The sequence below is a fragment of the Lynx rufus genome, unplaced genomic scaffold, assembly GCF_022079265.1.
Source record: "Lynx rufus isolate CCGP_SWC_20201006 ecotype Redwood Valley unplaced genomic scaffold, mLynRuf1.p SCAF_7, whole genome shotgun sequence".
NCBI classification, from domain to species: domain Eukaryota; kingdom Metazoa; phylum Chordata; class Mammalia; order Carnivora; family Felidae; genus Lynx; species Lynx rufus.
In genome coordinates, this window is record NW_025814889.1 from 79,214,881 (window position 1) to 79,242,130 (window position 27,250).

The 27,250-nt window shown below is 54.1% G+C and overlaps 2 protein-coding genes across 2 annotated transcripts; both read right to left on the reverse strand.

The window, feature by feature from the left end:
* Positions 1-589: 589 nt before the first annotated feature.
* On the reverse strand, positions 590-12,257 carry KRT79 (keratin 79). The gene is given in 10 exon segments (XM_047065998.1): positions 590-1,246; positions 1,523-1,557; positions 2,108-2,328; positions 2,967-3,092; positions 3,255-3,419; positions 7,275-7,370; positions 7,495-7,555; positions 9,075-9,295; positions 11,780-12,181; positions 12,183-12,257. Coding segments are annotated over 10 exon segments (1,605 nt in total). The 3' UTR covers positions 590-1,043.
* Positions 12,258-18,000: 5,743 nt separating this feature from the next.
* On the reverse strand, positions 18,001-26,280 carry KRT78 (keratin 78). Its single transcript, XM_047066289.1, has 9 exons — positions 25,915-26,280; positions 25,274-25,488; positions 24,169-24,229; positions 23,596-23,691; positions 22,095-22,259; positions 21,616-21,741; positions 18,665-18,885; positions 18,354-18,388; positions 18,001-18,272 (listed from the first exon to the last, which is right to left on the reverse strand). Exons 1-9 carry the CDS (start codon positions 26,278-26,280, stop codon positions 18,001-18,003), a joined length of 1,557 nt encoding a protein of 518 aa, XP_046922245.1.
* Between the last annotated feature and the right edge of the window lie 970 nt (positions 26,281-27,250).

Sequence of the window (27,250 nt, forward strand, 5' to 3'; positions counted from 1 at the left end):
TTTTTCTTAATGACCAGATATGAGGGCTGAGAGAGAAGCTATCTGAGGCCACGATGATGAATTACTTGGGAAACCAGGAGCCAGAGGGAAAGCAAGTGAAGAGAACTGGTTCCTGTTAAGACCCTCATTAGCCAGGTGATTTACACATGTCCTCATCACACCTTGCTTTTATGAAGGAGGAAACTGGGGCTCAGCGGTTAAGTGACTTGCCCAAGGTCACACAGTAAGTGGCAGAACCGGGATTTGAAGCCAAGTCGGCCCAGTTCTGAAGGCCAAGTTGAGCCCCTTAACAGAGGGCTCAACAGCATCAGGGGATGGGCCGGTAATAGGCAGATGCTCAGTGGCTGGGTTCTGCCTTGAACAACTTAGATATTCCCTCAAGTCTCCCCCTGTGAATTCCACAAGGGAGAGAGTAAGAGCCAGGCCTACAGTGGTGATGGTTATCAGTGGATGTGCTTTTAACACGGTAATTAGCATGGGGGCATAATGAGCATGTGGTTGACAATTTCAGTTCCCCGGGGGCAGGAGAGACTGGAGCCACAGACATCTAGCTGCAGTTACCATTTATTGAGATACATCACAGGCACAGACAGGGGAGGTGGGGTGGGTAAATTTGGAAAGGGATTGGGGGTTGGTGGGAGCCCGGGGAGGTTGAAAGGCCTTCGGGGACCATTCCCAACTTCCCTCCTTCCTCCCCCCAGCCTGTCCCGAGTGCAGAGCAGACAAGCAGAGGAACTGAGGGAAATCTAGCCTCCTCTCGGTTGTCAAAAATCACTCCCAAAGCACTCAAATACATCACTCAAGATGGTAGCCTTAACCCCCGCCCCCCTCCCATCACATTGCAGAAGCAAGGAGAAAACCTGGGCAGATTTGAGCCTTCCCAAAATGCAGATCACGTGCAAAGAGTCTGGCATGCAAGTAACACTGGACCTGTGGTCCAGGAGCTGTTCCCGCTCCTATGGAGGTAGGCAGGGAGGGCAGCAGAGGTGCGGTGAGTAGAGCAAGGAGAAAACGGCAGGAGCCCCGCTTGCGAGGCTGGGCAGCTAATACCTCCGGCTGGACGTCTTGACCGTGGTGGTCTTCCGCAGGATGGAGGTACCCCCAGAGACGGGCCCTCCCTTGGTGCTGTAGCCCACACTGGTGCTGAACCCGCCCTTGCCAGCACCCCCACTCCCGCCCAGGGACATGCCACCCCCGAAGCCGGCGGCACCGCTTCCGCACACAGTGGTGGAGTTGCCAGTCACCGCTGCAAGACAAAGGGTCTGGGTGAGGTAGGGCAGCCGTGCTGGAGGAGGGCCGGGGACTTGGAGAAACCAGTGAGGGACAGCAACAAACGCAGGCCGTGGAGCCATGGAACACTGATGGAGAAGGTGGGGCGGGAAGCTCATTCTCTGGGAACCCCCCAACTGGTCTCCAGGGGCTCAGGCGGGGGGAACATGGGCTCCCGGCCAAGGATAGATTGAGTGGACTGAGCAGAGGACGGGGCTGGGCCTGGGGCAGGGGAAGGCAGCAAAATACTCACAAATGCTGACTGCACTGGGGCACTCTCCAGACATCCTGCAGAAGCAGAAAGACCAGGAGAAGGGTCAGGTGTCCCCGGAGCCCAAGCGAAAACCCTCTGTCTCCCCGACTCCCTCCTTCCCTCTCTCTGCCTTTACAATGGGTCAACTCAGTGGGTCATCTCTCGAGCCAGGGCCCGCAAGACAAGACCAGGAGACACGAGAAACACGTCGTGGCCCTTCCAGCCACTGCTGCAGAGAAAGCAGAGCCAGGGCGAGCCAAGTGGCCCCGTCCTGCGCCGTCCTCACTTCCCTCTGCACACACACCACAGACAGCAAACAGCCCATGCCAAAAAACACCCAGTTTCTGGCTGAGGGGAATTTCTTTACATCTCGTGCCTTCCCAAGGACAGAGATGATTCATTTTTTCTCGAAGCTCCAAAGGTGGTGGCACCTGGTGTTGGAAGGAGAAGGCTCACTCTTACAGGGATTCCAGACACCCTAAGGATTACCGATGGCTGTGCTAACCGAGGAAACGCATGGCAGAGGCGGTCAAGCTCTCCCCAGGGCAGGGCTGGGAAGCCCTCTGAAGCAGGAGGGGCCCCCACCTGCTCTCCTCGCTCTCCAGCAACTTGCGGTAGGTGGCGATCTCCACATCCAGGGCCAGCTTGACATTCATGAGGGCCTGGTAGTCACGCAGCAGCCGGGCTAGGTCCTCCTTGGCCTGGTGCAGGGCCGTGTCCAGGTCCCCAAGCTTCTTCTGAGCATCCTTCAGCGCCAGATCCCCACGCTGTTCCGCTTCTGCGATGGCATTCTGCAGTTGCTGGCACTGCCCAGGGGATGAGAGGGGTTGGGGACACCCTCCAGGGTCATCACATCCACCTCTCTGCCCTCAAACCAGACGTCACCATCCCCCACCCACCCCACCCACCCTGACTAACCGAGCTGGAAGGAAAGCAGAAATATTCCTCTGAGAGAAGAGATACTATTACATAAGCAGGGTCTTGTAGCACCACTGGGGAAGTCCTTACTGAAGTCTAACCTTAGCCTTTCCTGCTGCAACTCAACCCAGTGCCTCAAAAGAGATAAAATAAATAATGTAACCTCACCGTTCACCAGGTGCTTCACCCTGATACGGGGAAAAGTCCTTGCTTTTTTAGCCACGCCCTAAATGGAATCAGCATCTAGGACCTGAACACTTGAACCCTCAGCCTCCTGCTCTGACCCCCTGGACATGGGACCAACCACCTTGGAGGACGTTGTCCCAACTGCTCTACCACTAATATGCCATGTGACCTTCCCCAGGCCTCAGTTTCCTGTCCTGTAAAAGGAGTACATTGATCCAGTGTTTGAGTGTGTCCCATCCATCAGGAAAAGAGCAGCTCTGACCCCCTCAGCATGACAGTGAGAAGGTCCCCACCTCCGCCAACCCAGGCCTGACCCCCAGGCTCCCAGCCAAAGGCTCACCTGCTTCTTAACTGCATCCACCTCACCCTGCAGCCTCTGGACAGTGCGGGTGAGCTCAGCAATCTCATTCTTAGTGTCCCGCAGGTTGTCCCCATGCTTCCCAGCTGTCACCTGCAGCTCTTCATACTAGAGACCAAAAAGGTGGCTGTTGTGAGCTGTCAGTTCCCGGCCCTCCTGGGTGACTAGGGGCCCTGAGGAGGCTGGGTGTGTCTGGCCCCAGGCCTCTCACGATGGGGGATGTTCTGTGTCCAGTCCCAGCCCATACACCTGACCGGCCATTCTCCTCACCTTGGTCTGGTACCAAGCCTCAGCCTCAGCCCTGCTCCTCTGGGCAATCAGCTCATACTGGGCCTTGACCTCAGCAATGATGCTATCCAGGTCAAGTCTGCGATTGTTGTCCATGGAAAGGATGACATTGGTGTCAGACACGTGGGTCTGCACTTGGCTCAGCTCCTGCGGAAAAAGAGAGAGCTGCCAGCGGTGCCCCTGCTCCAGGCCCCCAGGAGACAGCTGAAGGGTGAAGGACGGGGTCCCCAGGTGGCATCAGGAGGCCTGTGCTCTGCCCCAGGCTCCAGCCTAGAAGGAAAAGCATCATTCTCCCTGGCTGTGAAATGGCGCTCTCATTTTGGTAAAGACATTTCTTTTTGTGCATTTACAAGTTTCCAAGAGATTAAAGAAGGGGAAAGAATGCATACTCACTGCCCTTAACCCTGGTGCCAGGCATTCAGCCAGCACGTCCACCAGTCCCTTTCATCATCAGAAAGCCCTGGGAGGCAGGCAAGGCCATGACTGGCGCACAGGGTGCTTTTGTCAAGTTGGGAAAAGTCTCCCCTCTGAGTGGAAGCAGCTGGTGGGGCCCAGGGAGCTGACCGTGGGCCTCATTCGAATCCCACTCTCCACTCAGCCAGTTAACAACCTGCAGCATCATTCATGGTGGTCCTGACGGAAGTTGGTGAGGAAAGAGTCTTGGAGAAGAGAAGTGACACATCCAAGGTCATCCAGTCCTGTCCTGGAGCCCAACTGGAACCAGTCAGTTGAGCGACAAATCCCAAATCGTTTCCTCTAGAATATACTGACATTTATAGACCATGGTGATATTCTTGGACCCTTCCTGGGTTTCTAGGACCATCAACTTTGACATAGAAACAGGCATTTAAAGATGTCATGAACAGCAGCTTAGTTTCTGTGTTCTGGCTTTGGGTTCAACTCTATCGCTACACCACGTGCATTGGCTCCCAGCTGAGGTCTGCCTCCGTCTCTCCCATGGTCCTTCCTGCCCTGGGCTGCCAACAAACTGCCCAAACCCCAGCGCCAATCAAATATCTCATCCAGAGGCGCCAGGGTGGTTTAGTAGGTTGAGCATCTGACTCTTGCTTTTGGCTCAGGTCGTGACCCCAGGGTCATGAGATCAAGCCCCACATCACGCTCTGCACTGAGTGTGGAGCCTGCTTGAGATTCTCTCTCTCTCTCTCTCTCTCTCTCTCTCCCTCTTCTCCTCTCCCCCACTCACTCTATCTCTCTCTATAAAATTAAAAAAAATGTGGGATGGGTGAAGAGGAAGGGGTGAACATCCATGCTGCTCCCCAAACACAAGGCGCTCTATGCTGCCTCCGTGTCACTGTGCAGGCTGGACCCTGGCTAGCAGGCCCTTCCTGCTCTTCCTTTAGAATTCCTGCCCTTCCCTCAAAATTCGTCTCAAATCCTGTCTCTTCTGAAGCTCCCACAGCTCTCCCAGGAAGAATCAGGCTCAACCTGCTCCATATACCTTGTCTCTGTCCCAGCACAGCCTCACCACATGGTAACTGGAGATACAGGGCCCCCAAAGCAGGGACTTTGTCCTTCTGGTGCCATGTGGAAGCTACTCAGTAATATGTGTTAAATGAATAAGGGACCGCAAAGGAAAGAAACACTGAGCATGCAGACATGGGTCTTAGACAGTAAGAAAGCCAATTGTTGTCCATTCAGAGAAGAGGGGGTGGGCACCGTTGACCTGGCCCAAAAGCAAAAAGAATCTAAGAGAGGAGAATGAGGAATCCGCAAGCAATGAATGACCATCAGTGGTCCAGCAAGGAAAAAAGTGGGGAGGCACCTAGGAAATCATCATGATGGCACAGAACACTCCCCAACAAGTTCCATTCTGACAGGGCAGATGGAGATGTTGGAAGGAGAAAAACACAGCCATGGATGAGCCAGGGGAAATGCTGAGGCCAGTAGACAAGGGCTGTAGGTAAGCTCTAGTGAAAAGAACAGAGGCAGCATTGGACTAACCCAAAACACCAATAACTCAACTGCTACGTCATTTGCCTCTTTCCCATCAAAGAGAACAATCATCAACCTAGAAAGAGCAGCATGCTGGAGAAGAAATGGAAAACCAAGAGAGACACAGAGAGTATGAGAGGCCTTGGCCTTGTTGGGGATCTCAGGGGTCCAGGCCAAAGGAGCATATCCTAGAAGGCCATGGCATTGCCAAGGGGATGAACACTCCCAGAGATCCATGAGAAATATGGAGAGTAGGACAGGTTCCAGAACCCCAGACACGGCAAATGTCCTCATCTTTGAGGGGATGATATTTAGACTTTCTCAACTTAAATTTGATGTCATCTTCCTATGAACCTCTAGAAATACAAAATATAAGTAAGAGGCAAGGAGCCAGCAAGACTTCCCTAAGGAAAGGCCAAGCCAAATGGATTTCACTTTCTACTATGGTTGTCTTACTAAAATGCTAAGGGACCGTCACAGATATTGCTTGACCAACAACTTCTTGAACACAAGACAGAAAGATGTGGGCCAGATAATGATGTGGTCACCTAGATTTTACAGTAGCTGAGCCACTTGAATCATAAATTATTGATTGGTGGAATGAGGTCAGCCTGGGAGAAAGGCACCACTGAAGGCCTAGGTCTTGCACTAGGACTCCGTTCTTGGCCCCGTCTGCTTTAATGTGCTTACCAGTCACTTACACTGAAATGTTATCACCCCACTGAACTGAAAGTTGACCAGGTCCAGAGAGAACCCAAAGCTGGGGCATCATCAATAAATATATCCAATTACCCAACTGGGTATCTCCAACATACGGATGGGGGAAATCAAGTTTCAAAGTGCCCAATAGTGTCTAGTTGCCCAGACAATGGGATGAAACCACAATGACATTTCACAGGAGAAATGGGACTCATTAACTCTTCGGTTACAAAAATTCAACGGCCAACTTCCTGTCTTTGGAAGCTGGAAGCAAACAGATACATACCTCACTTGGAAGCACTCATGTGAAAAACTCCAGGGTTTTTATGAAGGATCAAATATCGTGAAGTGACTTCTAAAGATGACACATAAACTAGTGCGACATTAGGCTGCAGGAATGCAAGTCTGTAACCGCCCTCCCTACCTCCCCTGTTTTCCAAAGTCTGAGATCAGAACCCTATTTCCTCAGCTTCTTCATATGCCACAGATGGCAGTCACCTAAGCATCCTGACCTCTAAAGTGCTGCCATAGGAAAGCACATGCCACACGGATGTGTGCAGCCTGGAGGGCAGAAGCAGGCCCAATCAAGAACAGAAGTCACGGGAAGAAGATTGAAGTCAGCTTTCTAATTTGATCAACAATGAAAATGCCTGCCCTAAAAAATAGTGAGTTCCCTGACACTAAAAGCATTCAAGTCGAGACTACATGACTCCTATCAGCGATGTTTGAGGAAGGGCTCCAGCATGGAGGGGAAGGGGGGCCACAAGGTCCCTTCCAAGTCTGAGTCTGAGATGCTAGGATCAACTCGGGTTAACTTCAGCCCTCTTAGCCTGGTCTTCAAAGCCCCTTGTTTCCTGGGACCCGGCCTGGATTCTACAATCTACCCACTACCCATACCTCAACTCCCAAGCCAACCTGGAATCTCCATCCCCTCTCTGTCCATCTCTGCTCCTCCAACCCTTGCTCCATTACAAATGGTCTAGAAGGAAAACGGTCTAACACAGGGATAAGAGTCAGACTTTGAAGAAGTCCAAGAACCAGGCTTTATTTCCAGCACTGCATCTAACTAGCTATGTAACCATGAGGAAGCTACTCTGAGCCTCAGTGTCCCTGACTATAAAATGGAAACAATAATGGTATCTATATTGTGGCTTTGTTGAGAGGATCATATAAAGCTTAGCCCAGTGTCTGACCCATCCTTAGCACCTGATACATGGAAGCCTGTATTAATTAAAGGCCCAGGTTCTATATTCCCTCAATTAAATTGCACTGGTGAATTCAGATCAGACCTGCGGGGGAATCCCCAATGCCATATGTAAATGTAATTGTCTCTGTCCATTGCCATCTCACCAGTTCATAGAGGTGGTTTAGGAAGTCGAGCTCCTCGGTCAAGGTGCCTACTTTGCCGTGTAGATCCATCCGGCTCATGTACGCAGCATCCACATCCTGGGGGCAAGAGAGACAGCAGGGCAGATGCCTCAGCCCCCAGGACTCTCACCTCCCTCTGAGTCAGCCCAGCACCCTGGCAAGCCCAAAAACCACCTCCCCCACTCCCTGCCACCCTGCTCACCTTCTTGAGCACCACAAACTCGTTCTCCGCTGCAGTGCGCTTGTTGATTTCATCCTCATACCTGTTACACAGGAAGACTCAGGCCAGGCTCAGCCAGGTTCTGCCTTTTGGGACATTTAACCCACTCGGCTTTAAGCCCCGTTGGGTCCCACGTTATCTAAGAACACCTTTGAGAAGGAGTTCTGTGATACAGCCCACCAGTGAAGAAACTTGGGGTACAGTCTTTAAATATTCCTGCCCCGCCCCCCTTTGAGGAAATGGACACAGAATTTGTGCAATAATATGGCGACCAAGAACAACTATCTCCTTGGATCAGAGCCCTGAGGAGGCTTTTATAAGAACAGGCAAAGATGTGTCCACAGTGGCTCATCTTTGCTTTCACTTTCAACAGACGGGACATCTTTTAAAACAACTAACTTCTCGGGGCGCCTGGGTGGCACAGTCGGTTAAGCGTCCGACTTCAGCCAGGTCACGATCTCGCGGTCCGTGAGTTCGAGCCCCGCGTCGGGCTCTGGGCTGATGGCTCAGAGCCTGGAGCATGTTTCCGATTCTGTGTCTCCCTCTCTCTCTGCCCCTCCCCCGTTCATGCTCTGTCTCTCTCTGTCCCAAAAATAAATAAACATTGAAAAAAAAAATTAAAACAACTAACTTCTCTCCAACTGCTTTTGCTGAGACTTGAAGGGTTAGAAATTGCCAGTATCGAGTTATTGGAAAAGTTATGAAAGATTGGGCCCTAAAATGACAAATATACATATCAACTGATCATAATATGTGAACTTTATTTGGGTCTTGATTCAAACAAACTGTATTTTTAAAACTTAGGACATGTATGGACAATTGGAAATTCATAATGAACGGACAGTAGATGATATTGGAGAATTACTCTTTTGAAAGTTTTAGGTGTGTGAGGTGTCTAGGTGGCTCAGTTGGCTAAGCGTCCAACTTCAGCTCAGGTCACGATCCCGCGGTTCATGATTTCGAGCCCCATGTCGGGCTCTGTGCTGACAGCTCAAATCCTGCTTTGGATTCTCTCTCTCTCTCTCTCTCTCTCTCTGCCCCTCCCCTGTTAGCACTCTGTCCCTGTCTCTCTCTCAAAAATAAAACAAACATTAAATTTTTTTTTAATTTTAAAGTTTTAGGTGTGATTATGGCATTGTGTTTATGTTTTATTAAGTCAAGTTATGCAGATAGGCTCTACGAATATAGCCAGCAAATATTTGTGAATGGAATCACACGATGGCTGGGATTTGCTTCAAGACAATAAGGTAAGGGAAAAATCAAGTAGATGTAGAAATAAAACAAGATGGGCTACGAGTTAAGAATTATTAAAGCTGAGTAATGAGGACATAAATGTTCATTGCACTGTCCTCCCTACCTTAGAGTTTTTACAATGAGGAACAATACACAAGTAAGTGGGACAATTCTCCAGGACGCAATGGGTCCAGAGCCTGGACACCCAAGGGGAGTAGCTCTGTCTGGGCACTGCCCCGGGTGGGTCCCAGGAGCCTGGGAATGGGGTGATTTCCCACGCTGTCCCCTCCCCACCCCCACAAGCTCCCAGCCTGTCCAGTCCTCCTTACTTGCTCTTGAAGTCCTCAAGGAGATCCTGCACATTTCTCAGCTCTGAGTCCAGCCTCCCCCGATCGCTCTGGAGGCTGTCCAGCTGCCTCCGCAGGTTGCCCAAGTAGCTCTCAAAGAGGGGCTCCAGGTTGTTCCTGGTGACACCCGTGTTCTGGCCCTGCTCCTGCAGCAGTGCCCACTTGGTCTCCAGCACCTTATTCTGCTGCTCCAGAAACCGCACCTGAGCCAGAGCAAGAAGGGTGGTGGGCTGGTACCATTCCTCTGGCCCCAGGAGGGACCCAGGACTGGGCCCATCACCACCACCCATCCCCGACCAGGACATCACAGGGCCAGTGCAGACTACACATTGCCAAGGGGAGGAGTTCCTGAGAAAACATTCTTTGCTGGAAAAAGACAGTCCAAGCCAATGACAAGACTCTAAAGAGTTAATAAACCATCAAAGCCCCAGCTCAGTCATTTGGTGGTTGGTGATGGTCAAGTCACTTCTCTCTGCATCTCCCTTTCCTACTTACACTGATTACACTGGACTAGATCAATGTTTGTGAACTCTCATTCTGCATCAAAATCAACTGTTAAAAATGCAGATGATGGGGGCACCTGGGTGGCTCAGGCAGTTAAGTGTCCGACTTCAGCTCAGGTCGTGATCTCGCGGTCTGTGAGTTCAAGCCCCGCATCAGGCTCTGTGCTAACAAGCTCAGAGCCTGGAACCTGTTTCGGATTCTGTGTCTCCCTTTCTCTCTGCCCCTCCCCCGCTTGCACTCTGTCTCTTTCTCTCTCAAAAATAAACATTAAAAAAAATTTTTTTAATGCAAATGCGTATATAGTGTATGTGAATGTATGTATGCATATATACAAACATGTATGTATGGACGTGTGGACACGCACACATATACAGAGAAAGCAAATGTGACAAAATGTAAACATTGGTGAATCTAAAGCAAAATAAGTCTGTCAGAGAAAGACAAGACCATATGATTTCACTCACGTGTGGAATTTAAGAAAAAGAACAAAAAAGAAAAGAAAATAGAGAGAGAGAGAGAGAGAGAGAAACCAAGAAAAAGACTCTTAACTCGAGAGAACAAGCCGATGGTTACCAGAGAGGAGGTGGGTGAAGTAGGGGACAGGGTCTGAGGAGGGCACTTGTCATGATGAGCACAGGGTGATGTGTAGAGCTGTTGAATCACTATACTGTTCACCTGAAGCTAATATAACACTGTAGGTTAACTGTATTGGAAATAAAATTAAATTAAATTTTAAAAATGGGTGCATCTGGGTGAAAAAATAGTTAGAAATATGTTGTACTGTGCTTGTAACTTTTCTGTAAATTTGACATTTTTTTTAAAATTTTAACTCTAGATGCCCAGTCCTATCTCTAAAGACTTAGAAGGGAGCTCAGGGGTGGGCTCTGGGGGGCTTCTCTGCCCGGCCGGCAGGGACAACCACACAGACCACGTCCTAGACTGTGATGCTGAGAGCCTGGGAGAGGTTTTTGCTTGTCTGACCTCTGGGACAGTCCCACAGGAGGACCAAAAGTCACTAGGGGAGAAGGTGAGGAGGTGGGCGGAATAGCTTGCTTCACCTTCCACCATCTGGTTTCTCCAGGTCCCACCTCCACAGCACCCCAGGCCCTAAATCACATGGCCTGGGAACCATGCATCAGGTGCACCTGCCACAAGCGGTGACAGGGCCTCTTAATGCCAAGGACCATAGGACCCATGAACCTGAGTTTCAGGCCCACCTCTGCCTCCAAGTATCCGTGTGAGCCTGGGGAAATCTCTTGACCCCTCTAGACTTCTGTTTTCTCTTCTTTAAAATAGACACAATATCACCTATTCTGATTCCTCATGGGACACTAGGTTTCACGTCAGAAAAGGACATGAATGTTCTCTGGGAACCCACACATCACTGAACCAAGGTGTGGCCATCTGCCATGATTTTCCCCATCATGGTCCCTCTACCTGGGGGGTTGGAGTAGAAGTAGACGATACAGTGAAATGGACCTGAAAATGCCGGAGGGCAGTACAAGAGCCACGTGGTCAGCCTGGAGGCCAGGGAAAGAGTCAGGACGCCCCCGATCTGGAACAGACCAAACTCTATACCCCTAGCTCTGGTGACCACCCTCTTCACCATTCATCCCCACTTGAGCTTCTTGGCCAGAAGAGCAAGTGGGAATAGAAGAGAAAGGTGACTTCTCCCAGGACAACCCCCTCTATCACGCCCAATCACATCTTTGTCCTTAGGCCTTCTCCAAAACTGAGAGAACAGGAAACAGATGGGGCTCCTTGGATAACATGTGTGACCTTTGAACCAGTTTTCCCAGCGGTGAAATGACAAGAGGCAATAAGGACCACCCTGTTAAGAGGAGTAGTGAGGACAGTCTGCCCCTTCACTGTGTGATAGGCTGCTGTGTGACCGTGTTAATGATGGCCAGAGAAAAGGCTGCACCACAGTCAAGGTGGGCTTGGCCGCAGACCTCCTGAGCAGAATTGAGATTCACCTGAGCAATGACAGTAAGATCCAGAAGACTGTCTCCAGCCATCCACGTCTGGGCATCCCAGGCGCAGGCGGGAGAGCTCTAAAAGTCATTCCATCAACCCCGCCACACTGCACATGGGCTACATCAGCCTCTGCCCAGCCCACCCTCTCTTAGGGACCCTGCTTCTACTCCAAGGGCCCCTCCCGGCCTCCTTCCACCCAGGCTCACCTTGTCAATGAAGGAGGCGAACTTGTTGTTGAGGGTCTTGATCTGCTCCCGCTCCTGGGTACGAACCCGCTGGATCTCCGGGTCTATCTCCACGTTGAGAGGGGTCAGCAGGCTCTGGTTGACAGTGACCTCCTGGATGCCTCCGGGAGGACAGGCAGGCCCGAATGTCTGCCTGCCGGCGCCCAGGCCCCCATAGGCCCCACCGCCAAAGCCGAAGCCCCCCGGGGCCCTCCCTGAGGAGGCCCCTCCAGCCACACTGACCGAGATGCTCTTGCTGCCCCCCAAGTTATAGAGGCTTCGGCTGCCAAAGCCCCCCTTGCTGGGGCCACAGCGGGTTCCCCCAGCACTGCCACTGCTCCGGGACACCGTCACCGAGCTGAAGCTGGTGTGGGCCCGGGACCCCGCCTCCTCCACCTGCAGAGTTAGAGCTAAAGCCTCCTTTAGTGGAGTATGTCTGCCGAGACATAGAGGACCTCATGGCTGTCAGGGGGGCCGGAGCACAGGCTGAGAGAGCTGTGAGGGAACGCAGTGAGCTTCTGTGACACTGAAGGGCTTTTTATCTTTTCCCGGTTGGGCTGGCTCCTGGGCTCCACAGACACTCCTGCCCCATTGCCCCAGGAAGAGAGGGAGGGGCCCCGGGGGCCAGGGGAGTCCCCTCTCCCCCAGTGGGAGGGAGGGGCTGCCCAGTTATCACCTGTGCTCCAGAGCTGGGGCTGAGCCGAGACTGTGTGGGGCAGGATGCCACCTTCTCCCCCCGGGGCTCTCCTGACTTGGAACAGGATGATACAGTCTCCCACGGCCACCCCCACCACCCAGTGGCTGGCTTGGTCTCCTCCTACTCAGCTCTGATGGCCGCCATCAATGGGGCTCTGTTCTGTGGGATTTGGCCCAGGCCCCTGTCGTAAGCCAAGGCCCCAGGGCCCATGGCTGCACAGGCGGTAAGGGAAGGAAGATTGAGCAATGGGCTGGGGAGAGGGTGCCCAGGCCTGCTCCAGTCCCAGCCTCCCAACCCACGGCCTCACTGCCTCCTGGCAGGTCCAGGGTGGGGGGCACAGGTGACAGAGCGGGGGCGGGAACAGTCTGCTCTTCAGTCATACACGGGCAGATGGTCTGCTGGGTGGGGTCCCCGAGACCAGGGAGATGAGTGGGGAAAAGCACATTCTTCTAGGGACCGAAGAGAGATGGAGGGCTTTGACCATCACCTGAGACCCCCAACCCTCTGCCCTGCAGCTGAGCACCCCCAGAAGGGCCCAGCCACTTTGGAGGGGGCTGGAGGCCCCATTCGGACTGGACATAAGTACAGATCTGAGAAGTACGTGTCCAACAAAGACCACAAGAGGCCCACGGGGCGTCCCAACATTCTCATCTTCCCAGCCCCCAAGGATCCTGATGCTTGAATCCCAAGGGCCGGAGGCTTTTCAATCACTTCACACAGTCCCAGGCACAGCCCCAAAGGAAGACTTGGAGGTGTCAGCCGTTAGGACTGAGACAACGTTGAGGGGGTAACTTCAGAGATGTCCCTCCTCCCCGCTTGAGCTTTTAGCTGGAAAACTGGAAAATGGGCCCAGAGAGGTGAGAGAAACTCGCCTGAGGGAAGGAGCAGACACAGTGCTTGCCGTGCTTCTCCCACAGTGGCTGGGCAGGGAGCTGGGGCTGTGGCCACTTGTGTCCCCAGGATCCCAAAGGAAAGGACATGGCCTGCTCCACAACCCAAGGAAGTCAGGCGGAGAGCGGGCCCACTCCAGGCCCAGGGGAGGCTGTGGGACTCTTTCCCAGGACCACCGTGAGAGGCTGCAAGTTAGGTCAAACCTAACACCCAGGAGGGATGGGGTGAAGGGCACTCAGAGAACTAGACCCTTACTGCCCAAGAGAGGCTCTTCCTCCCTGCTAGGAGCTCGGATACAAGGCACTGGGGCAAGCCAGGCTGGGACGGAATCTCCACTGAGCTGTGTGTCCTGGGGCTGCTCTCTCAACCTCTCTGGGCCTCCTTTGCCTCTGCCTATAAGCAGAGCCCGCAGGGGAAATCCTTTCAAAAAGCCTTGGCCAGCCATCCCAGGACTGAGCCATTACTTCCCACTGACCTTTGCCTGCAGTCCCCGAGGCTGTGATCACTTTCTCAGCCTCCTTTATCTCTCCCTGCAGGGGTGTGGGAGGGGGAAGGCGGGAGGGGATGCGGGGAGTGGGGCTTCTGGGGAAGGTGGGGAGGGGAGTGATGTCAGCCGTCTGAGTCAGGGCAGCCCGGGAGGTGGGAGTAGCGTCGGCTACAAACAAACATTCCACCGCTCCCCAGGAACGACAGCCTCATGTCATTGACCTGGCACGCTGAGCCAGGCTTTGTGCTGAAAGCTGGTTACAGACAGCGGCACAGGCCGCCCAGGGCTTGTTCTCTGAGTTACTGCTTGGAGACATGCTCCCTCCTAGGCAGTGGGGGGGATGGGGGGCTCACGGGTCCCAACCCAGCCACCGGGACCTTCTTCTTGGGGCCTTGACTGTCCTCTCTGCTTTCATACCGAACACCCAAGCTTAGACCTTCTTTCTGTGGCTTAGGAATCGCTTCCTCCCCTCTGCTGCCACTCCAACCAAGGGCTTCTGTGTCTGCAGACTGTCACCTGCCTGGGGTCCCACCCCCCCCACCCCCCCGCTGTGGCAGGACACAAGAGCAGAGGGGATGGCAGGCTGCCGCAGGAGGGACAAGGTAAGATGGCTGATGGTGTCAGCTGAGCACCCAACATAGGCCAGGCTGGGGACAGAGCGGTAGGAAAGATACGGGTGCCAGGCACCTGCGTGGCTCAGTCCATTAAGTGTCTGACTCTTGATTTTGGCTCAGGTCATGATCTCATGGTTCGTGGGGCTGGGCTCTGGGCTGATAGTGGGGAACCTGCTTCAGATTCTCTCTCTCCTCTCAGCCCCTCCCCCCTCAAAATAAATAAACTTTTTTTAAAAATTTTTTTAATGTTTATTTCTGAGAGAGAGAGAGAGACAGCGTGAGCCGGGGAGGGGCAGACAAGGAAGGAGACACAGAATCCGAAGCAGGCTCCAGGCTCTGAGCTGTCAGCACAGGGCCCAATGCGGGACTGGAACCCACGGACCGCGAGATCATGACCTGAAACGAAGTCGGACACTTAACCGACTGAGCTACCCAGGTGCCCCTCAAAATAAATAAACAAACTTTAAAAAGAAAAAAAAAAAGGAAAGATACGGGGTAAAGAAAACACTTGCTGCCCTTGGGAGCCCTCATACAGGGATAGGAGTTTCTAAACTAACAGCAATGGTTCTTATAATCAGCATTTACTGAGCACTTCCTACGTGGCAGACACATCAGTGCAGTAACACATCTCACGTCCATGACGGGTAGGCTCCGTCCACCTCCTTCCTGCCCCAGACCAGTCATCTACCTTCTAGACCCTTGTAGGTTGCTCCCTTGCTCTCCGGCTTCCAGGTGGGTTGGCCAAGGCAGAGGGGATGGGGGGCAGGAGGCGGGGTCAGTAGGAGATCTGGGAGAGAGGAAGGGAGGACTGGTATTTCTCCCCAGCCTCTTCCATGATTATGGCTTCTTCCAAGTGATCCCCCCAAGAGTCCCTGCTCCTGTCTCATCTGTCACTCCTTCCTCCTGTCTTTCGGCTCTACACCGGGTGGCCTCCTCACCCTGGTTCTTCCAGGATTGTCCTTATTTAGCACTGAAAGCCCCACGTCTTGGGAGAAGGCTCAGTCCTGGACAAACCACTAGCCTCGCTACCTCTGGGGATGGCAGTGGCTTCCCACTGCTCCCAGCCTCTGGGCCCCTCCATCCTTTCTGTGTCCTTAGCCACGCCCACACCTCCATAGGTACTCCTTTCATTAAAGTCCATTTAGCCGACCTTTTAGGTGAATTTCGTTTCCTGCTGGGACGCCAAATGGCACGCCCCTCCACCAGCCCTGTGAGGCAAGCGCTGTTATTAATCTCTTTCCACGGATGAGGAAACTGGAGAGGTTCCACAGCTTGGTCAAAGTCACACCACTAGTAAGTGGCAGAGCTGGGATGCAAGCCCAGGAATCCTGGCTCCTGAGCCGTGTACCCCCAACCCCTGTCTCCCTTAAAGAAGGCTCAAAAGCTTCCTTCTCAGACATTTTTGATGGAGAGATCCACAGGTCTGAGAAAAGAGCTGACCTCCCCTTAAAACTGGGACGGGGGTTGGGGAACGGCCTGACTTCCTGTGGCCAAGACCATGGAGTTTGGTGTTAGCCACATGGGGAGGGAGGAGACAAGAGGAGCCATGCAGGAGCCGACGGGCTGCTGGGGTAGGGGCCCGGGTGGAGAAGGTGACCCTCCCCACCGTCTTAGCACCTGGCCCTGATGCCCACACTCCTGGCCTCCTGCAGAGCTTCCCACGGAAGAGGGAAGAAGACTTTTCCAGTCTCATGTTGAGACAGGCCCGGTGGTGGGATGAGAGTCAAGAGGTAAGGGGATGGGCTGAGTTTCAGTCCCAAGTGCCCACCAGAGCCCCCCTGCACAAGCTGAGCAGCTGGTCCCCATCCTGGGTGCAGGAGAAGAACTTGCCCACGGGTCCCAGGCTAATGGGAAAACCTGGGTCCCAGGCAAGAACCAGACAGAGACAGAGCCAAGGATAGCTACGGGTACAGCCAGGCTGGGCCGGGGACAGAAAGGGTCTGGCGCATTCAGACTGAGGGAATTAGAGAAGGTTTCCAGGAGGAGAAAAATCCGGTGCAGACATGGGAAGAAGGAAGAACAGGGATGAGGGGCTGTGTTCAGTCAGGAGTACAGCCAATTTACCAGGGAACAAGCTAGAAGAGATACTGAAACATCACCAGAGATGGAGGGAATGAAGGACATCCCAGGGAGCAGAGCAGAGGGCTAGAAGGAGCCCCCATGAGCTGATTGGGATGAGGTGTGGGATGCCCTTTGGATATTCCCAGTGATCTATATTTCCCAGGTTGACTTCTGCGGAGAGCATGGGCTGGGCAGCAGGCCTGCTTCTGTTTTACTGGGTGAGGTGCAAGCCTGGGGGCCGAGCTGAATTGCCAGAGGGAGTGGCAGAGAGACTGCACACCGCCACAGGGCACCTTCATCTCTGCCCTTCAGCCTCCCCTCTAAATGCCCTTGGATCACCTGTTTAAAGCTAGTGTTTAGCATCACTGCTGAATTGTTAATCTCCTGGGGGCACTGCTGTCCAGGAGAAGGGCCAGGTTAAAGCTCAGAGATGAGGTGGGGCTGAGGCAACAGGACCCAGCTTGCTACCTCGGATGGAGCTGGAGCCAGCGTGTCCCTGGAGGAGACTGTACAAAGGGGCAGGACACACAGGGAACTTCACCAGAAACCCCCATCCCCCAACGGAGGCCGTCTGAATTAGCTACAGGAGGCTGGCCTCTGGCCCTGGTAACCAAGGCCTCTGGAAGGACGATCTGGCTCTCACGGGTGGGAGGGGTTATGTTGGAGAACCCAGAAACTGAAGGGGACGGAGAAGATGCTGAACCCCGGGGGCACCTGGCTGGCTCCGTCTATGGAGCATGTGACTCTTGATCTTGGGGTCATGAGTTTGAGCCCCACATTGGACATAGAATTTACTCAAAGAGAGAGAAAGAGAGACTGAACCCATTAGGAGGGCAGGGTGGGATTGATCCAGCTTGCCAGCATAGCCCAGTCCTGGCACAGTGCCTCAAGTATGGTTTGCACTCAGTAGACTTCGTGAAAGGGAAAGAGTGGGAGAGGGGAGAGAGAGAAGGGAAGATGCCCCCTCAGGGAGAAGTGGGTGCTGTTTCATGTCACAGAAGAGCTAGAGAAATGGTCCAGAGACAGGGGAAGAGGAGTAGGCAGGTTGGCCCGTGATTCCAGCCCGCAGGCTCTGGTCAGTGGGCCTCAGGCCCCTCCCCTCCCCACAAAGGACAATATTTGGCTGGCCAAGCCCATCAGGGGTTTCCCAGCTCCTCCTGAGGGCTGCGGGGAGGAGAGGACGAGGCTGGCTGGCTAGAGGACAGGGTGCTGTGGACTTGGCCTGGGGTGGACAGCAGGCAAAGGAGATGTGGGTCAGCAGGCAGAGCAAGGGAGACAGGGCAAACACTCGGAACAGCGGGCAGGCATGATTTTATTGACTTGTGCAGAGTCCCCTGTGAGCTGGCTCAGGCTGTGGGCAAGGGACACAGAGCTGGCCAGGAAGGGCAGTGGAGGTGGGAACTGGGCTGAGAAGGTTCTGGAAGGCAAGAGGAGCAAGCGGCTGCCAAGTCACTCAGTATGTGACGGACGTCTTCAGACTTGACTCCACCGTCTTCTTCAGGATGGTGTGGCTGCCGGAGCTGGAGCCAGAGCTGAAGCCGGAGCCGGACACAGAGCAGGGGCCCCAAACCGGGCCCTGCCCAGAGCCCAGGGTGACGCTGGAGCCTCCGGTCACGATGCTGGAGCAGCCAGACCCGAAGCTGCCTTTCCCGCCTCTGAGTCCACAAGCGCCCCCCAGGTCACCACCAGCTCCTCCAGACACAATGGTGCTGCCTCCCCCTACAGCTGCCAAGAAATGCGCCAGAGTCACGGCAGGGTCCTCAGCTCCCCACGGGGACCCCTCTCCCCAAGTCCCCTGATACTCACAGACAGTGACCTGGCTGGTGCATTCCCCAGACATCCTGATGGAGAAAGGACAAGAGAAGGAAATGCTAAGAAGGGCTGCAAAGAATGCATTCCCTATGCTTTTTAGCTTCTTGGAGCAGCTCACATACCCAATCAGCAGATAAAACCCACAGTCCCGATTTTAAATCTCTGCCTCCCCGCCCCCCAGCAGAATGGGTTGCCCTTAGTGGCTCGGAGTGCCAGGAAATCTCAGAATCCCCCTCAGCAAGGAGAGCACTGCGGTGGCAGTCCATCGCCCTTTGCCCCCTCAGCTGAGTTCCCAGGCCCCCCACCTGCACTCCTCGGCCTCCAGCAGCCTGCGGTAGGTGGCGATCTCCACATCAAGGGCCAGCTTCATGCCCATGAGCTCCTGGTACTCCCGCAGCATCCGGGCCAGGTCCTGCTTGGCCGCTCTCAGAGCAGTCTCCAGCTCCTCCAGCTTGGCCTGGGCGTCCTTCAGGGCCAGGTCCCCACGCTGCTCAGCATCAGCGATGGTGGCCTGCAGGTCGGCATTCTGGGATGGGTGTAGAAATGAGGGAGAAAGTGGCTGCAAGCCCAATACAGCCTCCCAAGTCACCTGCTGTGGATGGAGCTTAAAGCCCAGGGTAGACCACAATCTCATGAGCTCAAAGTATCCATGGTCACCCCCACTTCCCCGTTGCTCTCATCCTAAGGGAACGCATTGCCTCTTCTGCTTCCTTAACTCCCCGAGTGGGTCGAATAGTGTCCCCAAAAATGTCATGTCCACCCAGAACTTCAGACTGTGGTCTTATTTGGAAAGAGGGTCTTTGCAAACGTAATGCATTAAGGACCACAAGATGATAGCATCCTGCATGCAAGATGAGCCCTAAATCCAATGAGTTGTGTCCCTAGAAAAAGACAAGAGAACACGGAGACAAGCACAGAGAGATGACGCCATGTGACAACGGAAGCAGGGACTGGAGTGATGCAACCGTAAGACAAGGAATGCCCAGGAGTCCCAGGGCCGCCAAAGGCTAGGAAAAGGCGAGGAAGGATTCCCCCGCCCAGCTCCTTCAGAGAGAGTGCACCTGCTAACACCCGATGGCATGCCTCTAGCCTCCAGAACTGAGAGGATACACGGTCTGGTGTTTTCAAGCCTCCAAGTTGGTGGTACTTTGTTACGGCAGCCACAGCAAACTCATCTGCTTCCTGTCTCACCTCCTCCGATGATCTTCCCCTATTTCTTCCCACTCCTGCCCCTTAGCTCCTTACCCGAGTCACTTTACCTCTACCCAGGCACTTAATGCCCTTCCTGTCCTGTATGGAGCAGTATCTACAAGTCTCATCTTGAGGGTGACCACCATCCTTGATGGTTTGAGAACAGCCCCATTTCAAACACTTTGTCCTGTTATCAAAGTACAGTAAAACCTTGGTATGGGAGTGTAATTCATTCCGGAACCATGCTTGTAATCCAAAGCACTCCTATATCAAAGCGAATTTCAAGAACCATTGGCTCCGTTGTGATCATGTGACGTTCAGTGTCACATACTACTCGTATTGCCAGACATCGCTCGTTTGTCAGGTTAAAATATATTAGAAATGTTTGCTCGCCTTGCGGAACGCTCGCAGAACAAGTTACTTGCAAGCCAAGGTTTTACTATATATCAAACCATGTGCACTCTCTGTGCTTACCTCTCTGATCTGATAGAAAACTCCCAGAAGGGGAACAACTTCTCTATCTAATCTGCCATCCAGTGGGTTTACCTTCCTGTTTGGGTCAGGAAAGAAGGCATTCCCTAAAGGCTCTCATTATTCTAATCCCAGCATAGTCTCATTCCATTCTATTCTATTCTATTCTATTCTATTCTATTCTATGTTTTTCTATTCTTTTCTTTTCTTTTGTATTCTATTCACAAGCACCTTGTTGTTGGGAAATATCATCTCTATCCTACAAATGAAGAAACTGAGGTTCAGAAAAGCGGTGAGGGGCAGAACTGGGACCCTAACCCCGGACAGCTGATGTCTGGTCCTAGATCGCGGGGCTCTGCCCTAGGTCTGGCACAAGGATATCCAGTCCACCATGTGTGTGCAGGAAAATGGGGCCGGGCGGGAAGAATTCCCAAGAGGGATTCTCGCAGGACAGGCACCTTGCTGTGTGGCAGAAGCTGTGGGTCCCAGATGTGGGGACAGAGTAGCACTCCTAAGTACTGGCTGCTGGGCTGAGGCTCCGCACCCTCAGTCACCCTGGTAAACGAACTGAGCTTAGAGAGTATCTGGGCTCTGCCCTTAGATACTGATTCCCTCAGTCTGACAGAGGCCCAGGGATCTGCATTTTAATAGACATTGCCGAGGCATTCGCAAGCAAGGAATTCAAATCTATGGACAAAACACTGGCAGCAAATTGAATAGGACCTGGTCACCTTCATCTCGGGTCCCGAATCACATCCCACAGGAGAGCAGGTGAGGATGGGTGGAGACTGCGTCTGGGCTTTGAATGGCCTGAGCTCCAAGGGCTTTCCCAGGGGGGCCCCACCGGGGAGTGGACGGGTCACACGCGCCCTGCTTGCCAAGCTGAAGCGCGTGAGGAGCCCGCCTGATCTGCCGTCTCGGTTCTCAACCCTCTGCCGATCCCAAAACCGATTCTTCGGGTTTGGGGAAAGTGGGTGCAAAGATACTGAGAGCTGAAGAGTCTGTAATCCTTCACGTCTAGAAGTGAGGTCTCCGGGACTAGCAGGAAACCATGTCTCTCTCCTTGCTGCCCTCTCCCTCTCCCCCTGCCAGCCCACACCAGGCACCTACAGCATCACCTCCAACCCACACAAAGCATCTAAAGCATCTGCTTACGGAGGGCTCGCCCCCCTCATGCACCCCCATTCCACTTCCCATCTCACCTGCCCCCTGAGTTCCTGGCTCTCACACTCCCCAAGGCGGGACCCAGAAAGTCAGCACCTAGCCTTAGAGTCTCCGCTGGGCTTGAGGAGTAAGACTCAAACGAAAAGACTAGAAAACAGATGGATTAACACTCTCCCCCAAGGAGCCAAAAGCCAAATGTACACCTGGCCGTGAAAGGCAGCGCGAGCAGCGCCCCCTGGAGTTGTTCAGTGCAAAACACACACAGGCTTGAATTCAGAAGGAGGTCAAATTCCTCCGAAATGGGGCTTGAGGTTCTCTCCACCCAAATTATCCAAAGTTTCAGCCAGTACTCAAACCTGGACACAAACCTAGCAGTGACCCTGGCACCAAGAGAGTACCGGGAGGGCCTGGGGAGCTCTGGGAGCCTTACCTGCTTCTTGAGGTTCTCAATCTGACTTTGCAGCCTCTGACTCGCCTGCTGCAACTGAGAAATCTGGACTTTGGTTTCCTTCATGCTATCCCCGTGAAGCTGGGCGGACGCCTGAAGCTCCTGGTACTGAGAGGGACAGAGGTGACACCATTAGTTGAGAGGACCTTCACCTTTGACCCCAAGACCATGAGAAACATCGTGTCCCCAATTCTTCGCCTCCTCGCATCCTCACTCGGAATGCAGGTGAAACGCTGAAGGCAGGACACGGTGGGATGAGCCCACGCCAGTCTGGGCTGGTGTCCCCTGGTTTCCCTCACTGCCCCCCTCCTGGAGAGGGGAAGTGGCCATGCCCACCCAGCCCTGGAGCCCCAAGGAGGTTATCAGAACTGCCCCAAGGGGACCGAGGGGGACGACCACCCTGGGGCATGGGCATGGAGACACAGCCCTTTCCAGCCCGGTGCTGCCCCCGGCCCTGGCACCTTGGTCTGGTACAGCATCTCGGCCTCGGCTTTGCTGTTCCGGGCAATCTCCTCGTACCGGGCACGGACCTCAGCGATGATGTCACTGAAGTCCAAGCAGCGGTTGTTGTCCATGGACAGCACCACGGACGTGTCGCTGGCCTGGGTCTGGAGCTGGTTCAGCTCCTGCAGGGAAGACTGACTCAGTGTCCACCTGCCCCTGCTCCCTTTCCCCCTTGGAGTCCCGGGCAGGTTGTCAGGATGCCTGACTTCTGCCCACACTCCGTCAGGGGGCAGCCCTCGTTCCCCTGGGTGGTGCTGAGCATGCCCTCTGTTGTCTCCTCTCCTGAAAAGGAGGGTTGTAGGAGGTGATGTCTGATGACTCTTGCAGCGTGGACATTAAAGGTAAATGTCCTGCAAGCTCGAAATCGCCTGGTCCCCATCACTGCCCTGACTTCTTATCACACCTGCCTCCCTCTCGCTCCTTCTGCTCCAACCCCCACAGCCTCTTCATTTCCACAAAGATACCAGTGCTCCACTGGGGGCCCTGCGCTCCACCTGCAATTCCCCGGTTCCACCTGCCTGGTTAACTTCCCCACCAGCCTTCTAATCTTCTCTCAAACTTTGTCTTCCAAATAAGGCCCCTCAGGGTGCCTGGGTGGCTCAGTCGGGTAAGCGTCCGACTTCGGCTCAGGTCATGATCTCGTGGTTTGTGAGTTTGAGCCCCGCATCGGGCTCTGTGCTGCCAGCTCAGAGCCTGGAGCCTGTTTCGGATTCTGTGTCTCCCTCTCTCCCTGCCCCTCCCCCACCTGTGCTCTGTCTCTCTCGGTCTATCAAAAAAAGCAAACGTAGGGGCGCCTGGGTGGAGCAGTCGGTTAAGCGTCCGACTTCAGCCAGGTCACGATCTCGCGGTCTGTGAGTTCGAGCCCCGCGTCAGGCTCTGGGCTGATGGCTCAGAGCCTGGAGCCTGTTTCCGATTCTGTGTCTCCCTCTCTCTCTGCCCCTCCCCCGTTCATGCTCTGTCTCTCTCTGTCCCAAAAATAAATAAACGTTGAAAAAAAAATTAAAAAAAAAAAAAAAGCAAATGTAAAAAAAAAAATTAATTAAGGCCACTCTGACCACCCTATCTGAAATTGCCACCTGCCTTCCCCCTCCCCACCTTCCTAAGCCCCCTTTCCCTGCTCTGATTTTTCCTATTGGCCATAGCACTGATCATGTTCTAATGTACTCTACAATTTACTTCTTTAGTAGGTCTATTGTTTATTGCCTGTCTCCCAACAGAAAGCAGGCGTTGTGATTTGTGTCTGGTTATTGACCCGTGCATCTCCAGGACCTAGCAATCCACACAGTACATTCTCAGTATTTGCTTGTCAAATGTCTGCATGACTGGATCCAAGTCACCCTAACCAGGCTTCGCCTCCTGGCCCCTCCCACTGTGGCCAGGGAGCCTGCCGGCCCCATCCCCTCCCCTCACTCCCACCTGCCCTCAGCAGACCACCACCCCGCATTGGTGGATCCTCACTTCTTCATACAGATGCCTCAAGAAGCAGAAGTACCCTTGCAGAGACTCCAGTGCGCCTTCTAGCTCCATCTTGCTCAGGAAAACCCCATCCGCATCCTGGGGACAGGAAGACAGAAGCCATGTACTCCCACTTCCTGCTTGTGGGTCCCACTCTGGCTCAGGAATTCTGGTCGCGCACTGCCCAATACTCATCCACAGCTCTCCCCGCAGACCCACTCCTTCCTCCTCCAACCCCGCCCCACCCTGTTCTCCCTTTTGCCTGACACTGACCCACACTGCCTTCAGGAAGCCTTCCCGGATTACTCTCAACCAGTTCTGCTTCTTCCACTCCCTCCCCACCCTCTCCCACAGTGACACCCAGAGCTCATCATGCAGTCCTTCCATCCGATCTTGTCCTGTGGTCCCTCTGTCTACATAGAAATCTCATTTCCCTGGGGCCCCCTACAGGCTGCATGAGATCATGTGCTGCATTAGGATTCCCACCCCCTGCCCTCCCAGCCCTGAATTGGGCTTTAAAGGTGCATGGTGGGTGCTCAGGATCCGCAGGAAGCAGCTGGACACCCCCCCCCTCACCTTTTTTAGGACCACAAAGTCATTCTCAAGTGTGGCGTGCCTGTAGGCCTCTTGCTCATACCTGTCAAATACGTACAGAAGGATGATGCCTGAGGTGGTGAGATCAGAACCCATGCCCCTCCTCCAAGCACAGCCTCCCAGAAAAGGCCCCTCTTGCCTTTAGATGCTTCCAAGCAGGACACATAACCAGCCAGCTCCCCTACCTTCCCTATCAGGAGGTCATTGTCACAATCTGGCTATGACCCTCTCCACTCTTTCAGCCCGTGTCCACCCGACCACATGAGGCCACTTTCCTTCACGTCTATAAGGCACATTCCCACACCTCTCCTCACTACTCACAATCGTCATGTGAAGGGGACATTTTGGATTGTGTCAGGGAGATCACGTGACTTTGCCCAAGTCGTAGATAATTAGGTGGCGCGAGCAGATCTAAGACCAGCTCTCCCGGTCCCAATCCTGGGCTCTTTGCAGGACCCACCCCGCCTCACAAGCCATCCTCCCAATGGCTCTGGGAGATGAGAAGAGCAGGTGACATGTTCCCAACCTACAGGTAAAGAACTGAGGCCGGCAAAGGTAAAAGGCCACACAGCTACCCCTTTGCTCACAGTCGCCAAACCCAAGCCTCTGGTTAGTCCAGGGCTCTCTCCACACCACCAGGTGACCTAGGTGGGGAGCCCAGAAACACAGCCCAGCTGTGAATCATGCCACAAGCCTGGGGATGGTCCCCCTAAATGGATTCCCTTCCACTACCGAGACCAGAGAACATCTGAGTCATTTTAGCCCACAGCTTGCTCAACAGGATTTATCGAGGAAAAACCCACTACGGCATTGTTTAAACAGGCCCCTCCCAGCCCTGACCGGACATGTGGCCCTTGTAGCTGGATCTATTGGAACTGAGGCTCTCTAGACCTGGGCATCAGGCACTGTGGGGCCTCCTTACCTGTGACAGCGGGGCACCCTGAGAATCAGAGGGCTTGGGATGCAGAAGGGAGGCCACCCATGTGTCTCTGGGAGCTCAGCATGTGGGAGACCCTCCAAACAACAGCCCCGATCCAAATCCTCCTGGACCCCACCCGGGCCCCCGGAGGCACTGGGGTTTGCCTACTTGGCCTTATACTCCTCCTCCTGGTCCTGGCAAAACTTCAGCTCAGCATCCAGGGCCCCTCGTTCTCTCTGGAGCTGCTCCAGCCACCTCTTGAGCTGGGCCACATAGGCCTCGAAGAAAGACTCCAGGCCCTGGGGACTGTCGCTTACCCCCTGCTGCTGTAGCAAGTGCCACTTAGTCTCCAGGACCTTGTTCTGCTGCTCCAGGAACCGCACCTGCAGCACAAACAGAGGGTCCCTGAGGCTCCGGTAGGACTCCCTGGCCACAGGCTCTGGAAAGTCAAGCCCCAGGAACCCCCCACCACCACTTAGCCCACCTTTCCCCTACCTCCCAAATCCAGCCTGGGCAGGGGCAGCCTCACGCCCTCGCATGAGGCTCTGAGCACATCAAAATGATCAGGATGGCTAACAGGGGAGGGGCTTCCCACTGCTGAACAACTGTTCTCTGTCCCTGTGCCCCAACCATAGAACAGCAGGGCCTCAGCCTAATCAGGACTGCAGTTAAACCACTGGAAAGCCTTCCTCACTGCAGAAGTGATTAGAAAAGTGGTAGCCAAGGAAACTTCTCCATTCCCAAACCCACTGAGGACAGTTCCTCCGAGGGAGGCCCAGAGAGAGGGGCTTAGCCGAGTTGACCCTCACCTTGTCAATGAAGGAAGCAAACTGGTTGTTGAGGGTCCTGATCTCTTGGGTCTCCTGAGTCCGCACCGCCTGGAACTGGGAGTCAATCTCAATCTTCAAGGGGGTCAGCAGACTGTGGTCGATGGTCACTTCCCGGATGCCCCCCGGAGGGCACAGGGAAAGCCCAGGCCCACAGCGGCCCTCCCCAAGCCACACCCCTAGCCTTCCCCCTGATGCCCAGGCCCTCCCACGAAAGCCCCCCCTGCGCCCCCCAAAAGAACCAAAGCTCCTGCTACTGAAGCTGCCTCTGCCACAGCCCCCAGAGCGAGGAGAGCAGGCCGAGCGAACACTGAAGCCCCTCTGGGCCTGGCAGGAGGGGTGAGACATGGTAGAGACGGAAGGTCACACAGCTGCAGGCAGACAGACGGACAATAATCGAAGTGTGTGAGTTCCTGCCCCGAGGCCCCAGCACGAGACTTTTATCCCCTCCCATGCCTGGGCTGGGCCTTGGGGAGCAAGATGTTCTTGGCCTGACTGTATCTGTCACTGGCTCCAGCTGACCTATTCCGACATGGCTGGAGAACAGGGGCCCAACACGTGCAGAGCCCAAGGGAGAAGGAGGCCCAGACTCTGCCCTCAGAGCTCCCAGGCCAGCAAGAGAGCTGGGCCCGTCCCAAAGACAAGGAAGCAGCCGGAGACCTGGACCCCGGGGCTGGGGGTGGGAGCGATGGCCCCGAGCAGTCACTGTGGGTCATTCAAGGAAGGCTTCCCAGAGAAGGAGATGGGGGGGGTGGGAAAGGAGAGACGGGGTTCAGATGGAGCATCTGAGTGCCCAGGAGACACTGGACAGAAGAGGGTGAAGCTTCTCGAGGGAGAATCTACCTGCAATAATTGGAGAAGGAAGGCGCTTGGTGGCACTAGGAGAAACTACGAGGTTAATAGAGGTGTTATTGTCATCGTTGGCTGAAAGACGCTCCAGGATTTGGAAATGAAACCGAAAAACAGGGTGTCCAAGTCCCTTCTCTTGCTCAACCCAGCAATCATCCATGAGGCACCACCCCACTCTAACCAGGCATCTCCATCCAGGATCTGGGCAAGTGGCGCATTTCCAAGCCCAGCCTATGTCCCCGCTCCTTCCACAGGCACGCAGCCCAGGCCCATCCACTTGGGTCACACACTGAGTGTATCAGCTTACAGATCAGAGGCACCTGGGCTCTGAAGTAAAATATGTATTTAGAAAAATACTCCCGGGGAAAGTGGGTGATGGGCATTGAGGAGGGCACCTGTTGGGGTGAGCACTGGGTGTTGTATGGAAACCAATTTGACAATAAATTTCATATTAAAAAAATAAGAAGAG

Excerpts from the sequence above, each read along its gene's own strand:
- KRT78 (XM_047066289.1), bottom strand. The coding sequence starts at position 26,280 with ATGTCTCACCCCTCCTGCCAGGCCCAGAGGGGCTTCAGTGTTCGCTCG. Across the intron at positions 23,692-24,168 it reads ACTTTGTGGTCCTAAAAAAG|GATGCGGATGGGGTTTTCCT; the intron begins GTGAGGGGGGGG and ends TCCTGTCCCCAG. Across the intron at positions 22,260-23,595 it reads TGAGGCATCTGTATGAAGAA|GAGCTGAACCAGCTCCAGAC; the intron begins GTGAGGATCCAC and ends TCTTCCCTGCAG.